The 10,146-nt window shown below is 34.3% G+C and overlaps 1 protein-coding gene across 1 annotated transcript; it reads left to right on the forward strand.

Annotated features, from left to right (window-relative positions):
- Positions 1 to 712: 712 nt before the first annotated feature.
- On the forward strand, positions 713 to 2,169 carry LOC136210913 (spermidine hydroxycinnamoyl transferase). Its single transcript, XM_066002378.1, has one exon. The coding sequence runs from the start codon at positions 713 to 715 to the stop codon at positions 2,060 to 2,062; it is 1,350 nt and encodes a 449-aa protein (XP_065858450.1). The 3' UTR covers positions 2,063 to 2,169.
- Positions 2,170 to 10,146: the final 7,977 nt, after the last annotated feature.

The raw sequence follows: 10,146 nt of genomic DNA on the forward strand, positions 1-10,146 counted from the left end.
TGAAGACTCATGCACATCTTAAAAAAGGTTTTCAGATGAATTATAGAATAATTAGATTAATATTACAAACAAACACTGCCAATTCATAATTAATTATTTAATTATGAGCCAATTTTTTTTTTATGTTGAACACTACTTTTACTCCACAATAAAAAACAAAACAAAACAATGCAGTTTATGTACTGATTTCATTTCAGTTTTAAAAAAAAAAATTAGCAATAAAAGGAGGAGGCCTAGAATAAAATGGCTAAGATATTAGGTAAATAATGAGATTTCTTTCCTTTCTAGTAATTAAAGTTTTATTAATGAGACTAATTATGATTTGAGTGGTTAAAAATTTCAAGTTTTATCTATCAAGTAAGCTTAGTTTTAATCGGGAGAAGATCCATTTTTAAGAAGGAAGGCTCTGACGAGTCTTGAACCGATAAAGTATATAAACTTTTTTTTATTAATGAGATATTAAGTTATTTTTAACACTTGTCATATTATTAATGGGTAGACAATAGTACATGATCCTTGGCACTTAGTAAATTTTGTAACTATCCCTTAAATAAGGGTTCTTAAGAAACAATATTCAAGTCATGCAAAATTAATTTTCACAAAAAATATGCAGCTGATACGGCAATTGATAACAACTCAAACAATCTGATAATATTATAGTCTGAAAATAGGCTTTATATAGCATAACCCATTTTCATTCTATATCACAAAAATGGAGGTTACTATCAAGAACTCATACACAGTGAAGCCAATTAACCCAACAAAAACAGGTCGTCTTTCTCTTTCAGAATGGGATCAAATTGGAACCATAACTCATGTTCCAACTATCTACTTCTACAAACCCTCTTCCATATGGCTAACCCAACCTCATTCCATTATCAATACTCTTAAAGATTCATTAAGCCGTGCTTTGGTGCTCTTTTATCCTCTTGCAGGCCGTCTAAATTGGATAGGAAATGGCCGTCTTGAGCTTGATTGTAATAACAATGGTGTAACTATGATTGATGCTGAATCTCACTCCAAAATTGAAGACTTAGGTGATCTTTCTCCTTCTCCTACTTATCAATACTTGGTTCCTGTTGTAGATTATTCTCTTCCAATCAATGAATTACCATTACTTCTTGCTCAATTGACTAAGTTCAAATGTGGTGGAATTAGCCTCAGCTTAACCATTTCTCATGCTGTTGTTGATGGTCAAAGTGCTCTCCATTTCATATCTGAATGGGCTCGAATCGCCCGTGGAGAAACATTAGGTAAACTTCCATTTCTTGACAGGAACATCTTACGAGCTGGTGATCCTCCTGTGGGAAAACCACTCCTTGATCATAAAGAGTTTGATCTTCCCCCATTGTTGCTCGGGGAATCGAATAACCTAGACGAAAGGAGGAAGAAAACAACCGTTGACATGTTGAAAGTGACCAAAGAACAAGTTGAGAAACTAAAAATGAAGGCTAATGAAGGCAAAGATTTAGACAAAGAACGTGGCTACACAAGATATGAGACCTTGACGGGCCATGTATGGCGATCCGCCTGCAAAGCTCGAGGGCATAAACCCGAACAGCCAACAGCGTTAGGTGTTTGCGTTGATTCGAGGTCCAGAATGCAGCCGCCCCTGCCTGATGGTTACTTTGGCAATGCTAGTCTTGATGTAATTGCTGTGAGTAAGTCTGGTGTACTCATTTCAAAGCCATTGAGTTTTGCATCAAGTAAAATAAGAGAGGCTATAGAGAAAGTTACCAATGAATATGTCATTTCCGGAATTGATTTTCTGAAGAATCAGAAAGATTTGACAAAATTTCAAGATCTCCATGCCTTAGGAGGTGATGATGGTCCATTCTATGGAAACCCTAATCTGGGAGTTGTAAGCTGGTTAAGGTTACCAATTCATGGGCTTGATTTTGGATGGGGAAAAGAGATATATATGGGACCAGGAACTCATGATTTTGATGGGGATTCATTGCTTTTGCCAAGTCATCAAGGAGATGGATCCTTAATTCTTGCAATATGTTTGCAAGTGATTCATATGGATGCTTTTAGGATGCACTTTTATGAAGATATATAGCATAGCATTACAATAACTTCGATGTATGCATAAAACTTTTCATATCCAATGTGGACAAATAAGGAAGAATAGAAAGAGGGCTGGCAAAAAATTAATTAATACACTAAAAGATAAATTTCTAATTCTATATTTTATTATATTCTAGATCCATTTTTATATATACATACGTTAAATTTTCCTTTCACGATTAACCGAAACAAGATAAACTCGTTAGTTTTTATTTTCCATCATGAATTTATCTTAAAAGTAAATAAATATTTGTTTTCTTTATTTCACCATTCATTATTCATTACGTGGTTTAAGAACTAGAAAAATTCACCTAAACACTGAAAAAGTAGTATTTTTATTTCGAAAATGACAAGCTCAACGATTATTTATAAAATACCATAAAATCAAATATCAATATTTCTATAATGTTTTTTTCTAGCCTTTCCTGAAATATCAAACACTATAAAAGCATTCTTAGCAAAACAATCTCAAATTTCTTCATATCAAAATTCAACTAATATACAAACTCTAATTAAAAAAAAAAGAAAAAACACGCAGAGAGGCAACTTCAAATATGATCTTTGTATTTAGACAACAATCTAAAAGTACCGATGTTTCGATTTCAAATATAGAGATTTGAAAGAATTTGAAAATAAAAAACCAAGTTCAAATTTCTGACTTAATTTCCCCTAACGCTTCCCACATTTTTCTTTCATCATTTCCAGCAATCCATATTGCAGAGATGACGCCAAAAACATGGATAGTGGATGCGTGAGCAGATATCGAAAAAAACAGCTTCAGGACTACGTCTTGCCGAGATACGGTTTAGTCTCAAAGAGACAAGGCAAAATCTGGGAAAAAAAAATTCTATAGACCATCAAAACGGGTCAAAAAAATATTTTTAAATTTTAAATATTTTTAAATATTTGCTATTTTTGATATTATAATGAAATAAAACTATTTTTTATTTTCGCCCCAACAATTGATATCATCAAAGAGTCTAACTTGTACTAGTATCATATTAGAACAAATTAATTTCATAGGTTGAGAAGCAACAAACATAGATCACACAAAAGGTAATTATGTGTATTTTGCTCAAAGAGAATTGGAATTAAACAATTCAGAGCAAAGTGAGCCCTCCCCTCTCCCCTCTCCCCTCCCCTTATTTTGCAGTTAAACCAAGTAATGATTTTCATGTCTAATTAGCTCCCTCGCCAATTTTTTGTGTGAAGTTGTGAGAGCAGGAGCAGGAGCAGGTTTCCATCATGGATATTGATTAATACATCACCAATGCTAATCTTTCTGACTTTCCAAATGGTGTATTATATATGATGGTCCCACACCAAGTAAAATACAATCAACAAAATCTTCATGTCTCATTGACTGCCGCGTCTCCAACTGTTCCCGTAACACATTCTGATAATGGCAAATACATGATTATCACTCTGCCATTTTGCACGTAAGTGCCTAAAAATAAAATTTTGTTTTTTTTTTTTTTTTTTTTTTTTTTTTTGAAAAAAAACGAATTTGTTCAAATGTTTTATGTATACATATATATAGGGTAAATTTCATTAATAGTGTACAACATTTGTCTCATTTCACACTTTGGTGACCTTCAATTTGTCACACTAATATGTACGACCTTATAGGTGACCTCCCACTTTGGTGTATAGCAGGTAAAAATGACCGGTCAACGATTGGTCAACGTGCCACCTCAGCATTTTTCATATACCCATTTAAAAAAGTGAGACCCACCTCTTATATAATTACTACAATACCCTTCTTCCTTATAAAATTACTAAAAAACCTTTATCCCCTTCCTTGCAACCCCTCTCTCTCTCTATCTTTCTCTTTCTGTCTCTAATTCTTCTCTCTCTAAAAAAACTTTCAATTTCTCTCCTTTAAAAAGATATACCAGATATTTCCTCTATTTTGAGCAGGAATCAATCCATTTATCACATTTCAAGCAAACGACAACAATTAAACCAGCTTGAAACAGACGATTTCAATGTTCTTACCTACGTTGAAGAAAATGGTATCAATATTAAATCAGACAAGTTTCTGACATACATGGCTTTTAATCTCCTCGGAGCAGGGAGAGATACAATGGCAGCAGCTCTTGTGTGGTTTTTCTGGGCAGTAGGAACACATCCAGTTGTGGAGAAAAAGATTTATCAAGAGATGAAAGAGAATTTACAGATGAAAGACATGATATTTTGTTTTGAGGAGCTGAACAAACTTGTTTTTCTTCACCCAATAATATGTGAGGTATTAAGGCGTTATCCAAATATTCCTTTCTCATATGATGTCGATTGAAGAAGACACTCTTCCCATCAGAGTTAAAATTCCTGAAAATCAGAAGCTTATTTATTCCTTATATTCAATGGGAATGATGGAAGAAATATGAGGGAAAGATTGCTTGGAAGAATGGAGAAATAGTTCATGTTCCCGTCATTCAAGTTTATAGCATTTAATATGTTATTTGGAATTACTGTTATAAGAAGTTTGAATTAACATTTTTGTAAAGAGAAATTAAAGGTCTAATATGGACTTAGAAAGTACAAATTCATTATTGTTTTTGAAAGGAGAGAGATTGATTTTTTTAGAGAGAGAAAGAGGAGGTAGAGAGAGAAAAATGAGAGAGGGTTTGCAAGGAAGGAGACAAGGGTTTTTTAGTAATTTTATAAAGGAAAAGGGTATTGTAGTAATTATATAAGAGGTGGGTCCCACTTTTTTAAATGGTATATGAAAAATGCTGAGGTGGCACGTTGAACAAGCGTTGACCGGTCATTTTTACCTGCTATACACCATAGTGGGAGGTCACCTATAAGGTACACCAAAGTGTGAAATGAGGCAAAGGTTGTACACCATTGATGAAATTTTTGTACACCATTGATGAAATTTACCCCATATATATATATGTTAACATTTTAGTAATTCAGAATCAATTTTTACGTATTAATATAAAACTTCTTAAAATTAAGTTAGATTTGAACTATAAAAGTAGGGTAAATTACACCATTCATACATGAAATATACCTCAACTCACATTTTGGTACCTGGATTACATTTCGTTCAAAAAATATACTCCAAGTATGAGTGACCGGACAATTATGTCCATGTGACTGGGAAGTGACCGGTCAACACTTATATGTGACAATTATAAATGAGACCCAAACCATATGAAAAGACAAAAATGCCCTTAAAACAATCCATCCCCAAAAAAGGGGTAAATTACATACGTGGTGTACAATCTTTACCTGTTTTCACACTTTGGTGTACAACCAAAAATTTGTCACACTAAAGTGTACAACCTTCTGGTGACCTCCCACTAAAATCTACACCAGGTAAAAATGACCGGTCAACTCAATCAACATTCCAAATAATCAATTTTTAACCTATATTTTAATAAAAATGTACCAACTCATTTTCTTCAACCTTATATCTTTTTCTTTATTGTCTCTCTCCTCCATTTTTTTATTAAATATCATTTCTCTCGCTAACTCTCATCTCTCTCATTTTCACTTTCTCCCTTTAACTCTCCTCTCTCTCTCTCTAATTCTCCCTTTCTCTCTCTTACTAAACTTACTAAACTTTCATTTTCGAAATACTAAACCTCTCCATAAAAAAAAATACTAAACCTCAAGTTAAGCTACGTTGGAGAAGGATAACTTCATGCTTGACATTGGACAATCTTCTTCCGAGCAGATAAAATTGCTCTGCGCCTCTTCTCCCCCTTTCCTTCTTCCATTACCCAGTTGCAGTATTCCATGTGGAGCCAAACCCTAAATCGCTACTGATATCCACTGGCCAGTGTTATAATCTTTATAGGGTTTGATTTAAAAATCCTCTACCAGAAAAGCTATGATTGTAATCAAATTAATTAGAAGATGAAGTTTTTTCAACTCTGTCATGCTCAATTAATTCTTTCCTTTGATTTTTCCCAATTTTAAAATCTATTTTCTTCTTCAGCTTTCAGCTCAGAGGAATTAAGCTTTAGCTATTGAAATTGTCTTTCAGGTAATGTATCAAACATGTAATCTGCATAGCTTTTATGCTTTATTTTGTGTTTCAGAGAACTCAATTTATTTTTGTTTGGTTGAGATTAGGTTTTTCGTATGGGGATGTTGCAAATTTATGACTTGTGTTTGCATTGCCAATTAAGAATGTTGAGCTCTTGGTTAAGAAATTGTTGCTTTTGTTCTGTTTATTTAGGGTCAAAAATTGCTCTTGATTAGGTGAATTTTATTGTGAAACAAAGGGAATATTGCATAGAGTTGTGTACATGATTACAAGTGATATCACCATTTTGTTACTCTTGTTGCATTTAGTTTGAGAAGTTTGAGATATGGCTTCTACAAGAGGCTTCAAGTATCATACTCGGAAATTTGTTATATGTTATTAGTTCTCGATAAAATGCATAGAAATAAGAAAGGGAGAGAGAAAGGGAGAATTAGAGAGAGAGAGAGAGAGAGAGAGGAGAGTTAGAGGGAGAAAGTGAAAATGAGAGAGATGAGAGTTAGAGGGAGAATGATATTTAATAAAAATGGAGGAGAGAGAAAATAAAAAAGAACATATAAGGTTGAAGAAGATGAGTGAGTCCAAATTTCATTAAAATATGGGTTAAAAATTGATGATTTGGCATGTTGACTGGGTTGACCGGTCATTTTTACCTAGTGTACACTTTAGTGGGAGGTCACCAGAAGGTTGTACATTTTAGAATGACAAATTTTTGGTTATACACCAAAGTGTGAAAACAGGAAAAGGTTGTACACCACATATGTAATTTACCCCAAAAAGGCTTATAAATATACCATATTTCCCTCTCTCTCCTTAAACTTAAACCAATGGCCTTCTCTCTCTAACTATTCATTTCTCCCTCTCTCTCTCTCGATCGCCATTTCTGCCCATATAACAAAAATCAAGGAACCCTAATTTTTCTCAAAATAGTGAACATGGCAGCCTCATATAGTGCTGGAAGTTTGATATGCCACTGTGGAATGCAAGCCCCTTGTACAACTTCATGGAGTAATGCGAATCCGGGTAGGAGGTATTACAATTGAAGAAATTTCGGGGTAAGTGTATAGCTATATATCTCTCCATCTCTCTTTCTATCTGTATACATAACTCTGATTTTGATTTTGAACTATATTGAAGAAACTAAACGCCTGTAACTTCTTTGAGTGGCGTGACCCTCCAATGAACGAAAGAGAAAAATCAATTATCCTTGGGCTTCTGAGAAAGCTGAATCGAATTGAGAGAGAATGTGAGACATTGAAAGCTCATATGGTGCGTGACAGGGAAATGGAAAGAGAAAAACAAGGTGAATTGCCGAACTTACTGGGGAATGAAAGAACAAGGGTTAATGAAAGAAGATGCAACTGTGTTTTCAAGTTTGTTGTTCGCTTTGGGCTTGTTTTATGGTTTGTGTATCAGTTGGCTTAAATTTCGTGTATTTGGTAGTGAAAAAAATTATGTATTTGGTAGTGAAAAAATGATAGTTAATTTTATGTTAGGAAGTTATGTATTTGGTTAATTGAAAGAAATGAAGTAATGATTTATGCAAATTGTTAGAATTGTGTACCTGGAGTTTTGGATTTGGTTAATTGAAGTAATTTGAGTTGGTTACATTAAGTGAATGGACAGACATAATGATTGTGCAAAAAATGTGCAAAGGTATGCAAAATTGAGCATATATGCACTACAAAACAAGGCACAAATTTTACAAAAAAAAATGCCCATAAATATAAGTACAAAACTGACACTATAAGATGGCAAAAATGTGACCATAAAATCAAGAGACCATAATCTGCATATATCTTGTGCAAAATTATGCAAAATTGCACACTACAAGAAGGCAAAAAATGTGACCATAAAATCAGATTGAACATTAACAAAAAAAAGGGACTATAATATGCATATATGAAGTGCAATTTACAGATTAACAAAGTATCCAAAAAAGGAACCAAAATATGATAGTTTGTGCAAATTACAAAATCACAAAACACAGCACAGATTCACAGAATATCCAAATTCACATTCATTCCCCAAAAAACATAATCGATGATGTTGCATTCATCTCCATGGTTGGCTCTGTCTTGTTGATGCAACACTCCTAGTTTGAGGTCTTCTAGCTACATTTGATGTAGAACTCCTAGTCTGAGGTCTGTTGGGTGCATTCTGTCTTGGTGCAACAAATGGTGTAGAACTGCTGGCTTGACTAGGATGGTCTGACCGTGCAGCAACGTTCGTAGGTGCATTCTGTGTTGGTGCACCAAATTGGCTTGAATCCTGTCTGCATACAATATGTTACATCCATCCAATATAATATATAAGTGTAAGCATAACTTACATCCATCATCCAATGTACGGTTTGGGGGGAGCACGTGGTACGAATGCATTTGTGGTTGTAGATTGTGTAGTTTCTGTTTGTGCAGTTCTTTGCCTTTTGGACTGCACTGGTAATAAAATGTCATAAGCAACTGTTAAAACACACAAAAAAACTGAAGTAATACAGGTGGAGCAGATGCAGCTTTGCACGTCCTCCTGTTGTGAGAAGTACTCCCGCATTTGCTATAACTCATTATAATCAAACCCCTTCGACTTAACTTTGCCCTAGCTTTAGCCACTTACAATTCTTCAGAGTCCTTTCTTCTTGCCTTTTTTCTTCTCCCTCTTTTTGTTTTAACTGGGGATGGAGGCACAATAGGAACATGTGGCTCAACTTGAGGCCATTGATCCATACCATTTGTAGGCTCAATGAAGTGGCTATACACTTTGAGATATGTAGCCACAGAATAACATTCAGCAAGATAATCTTCTGCACTCTGATTTTGCCCTATAATGGCTGAAATGGCATGACAGCATGGGATACCATTCAATTTCCACCTTCTATATGTACATTCATGTTCTTCCAAGTTGACAACATATTGATCTCATAAACCTTTAACTTGTACCCTTGGACCCCCCAAAAAAGACAGCATCAAAATGTTTGGCAAAATCTTTGTTTACCTCAAGCTTCTTCAGTATTTTAGGGCACCATTTCTTCTTATACAGCTTCATTTTATCTGACTTTGCCTTCATTCTTCTCATCACCCTTAACTTGATCATTTCATACATTGTAATGATCCCTTTGTCCCTTGTATCCAATATGTACTTATTAAAACACTCACATAGATTGTTCAACAACATGTCACATTGACTCCTCTCAGTGAAACAAGCCCTTGCCCAACGCTCACTAGGTCCTTATGTCAACCACTCTCTAGCTTCAGGGGACCTTTCTTCAATTCTATTCAGACATTCCTGCAATTTTTCCATGTAAGGAGCTCTTACTGCATTCCACAACAGGTCCTTCAATTCTTTCCCTTTAAACTTGGTTCTGAAGTTGGTGTACATGTGCCTCACACATAATGGATGTTCAGCATCAGGGAAGAGTAGTTCTACAGCTCCAATTAACCCTTGTAACAATATAACAAGTTAAATTCTATGTTAACAAGAGTTGAACTACATGTCATAGTTTGTTAAATTACAAACCTTTTGTCTATCTGACATAAAGGTCCATTCCTGGCTATGTTCAATTCCCAAAAACATAGACTTTCAATCAAAAAAAAAATACACAAGACACCCAAAATAACAAAAAAAACATAGACTTTCAACAAAAATAAATGAACATGTTATAAAACACTAGAAAAACAAGGCTTCCATAAATAAAAACCAAGAAACAGAGCATCCATAGTCGAAAACCATAAAATCAGAGACTTTCAATCACAAAACAGTACCCAAGCCAACCAAAATACCTAAAAAAACAGAGACTTCACCAAAAATAAATGAACAAAGTTAAAACAATAGATAAACAAAGCGTCCATAAATAAAACCCAAGAAACAGAACATCCATATCAAAAAACCCAAAAAAACCAAGACTTTCAATCACATATAGTAAGATAATAATTTTCACTTACATGGGAAGTCCATATTTTCTTCAAGCTGTTATGTGGTGTACGTTTCTGCATTTGATATCGCGAAACGAATGAGAATTGCAAATTCAGAGAACGAACCGACGAATAAAAACAAAGAATAAAAACGGAACAACTATCGCA

Source organism: Euphorbia lathyris, chromosome 1, assembly GCF_963576675.1.
Source record: "Euphorbia lathyris chromosome 1, ddEupLath1.1, whole genome shotgun sequence".
Lineage (NCBI taxonomy): Eukaryota > Viridiplantae > Streptophyta > Magnoliopsida > Malpighiales > Euphorbiaceae > Euphorbia > Euphorbia lathyris.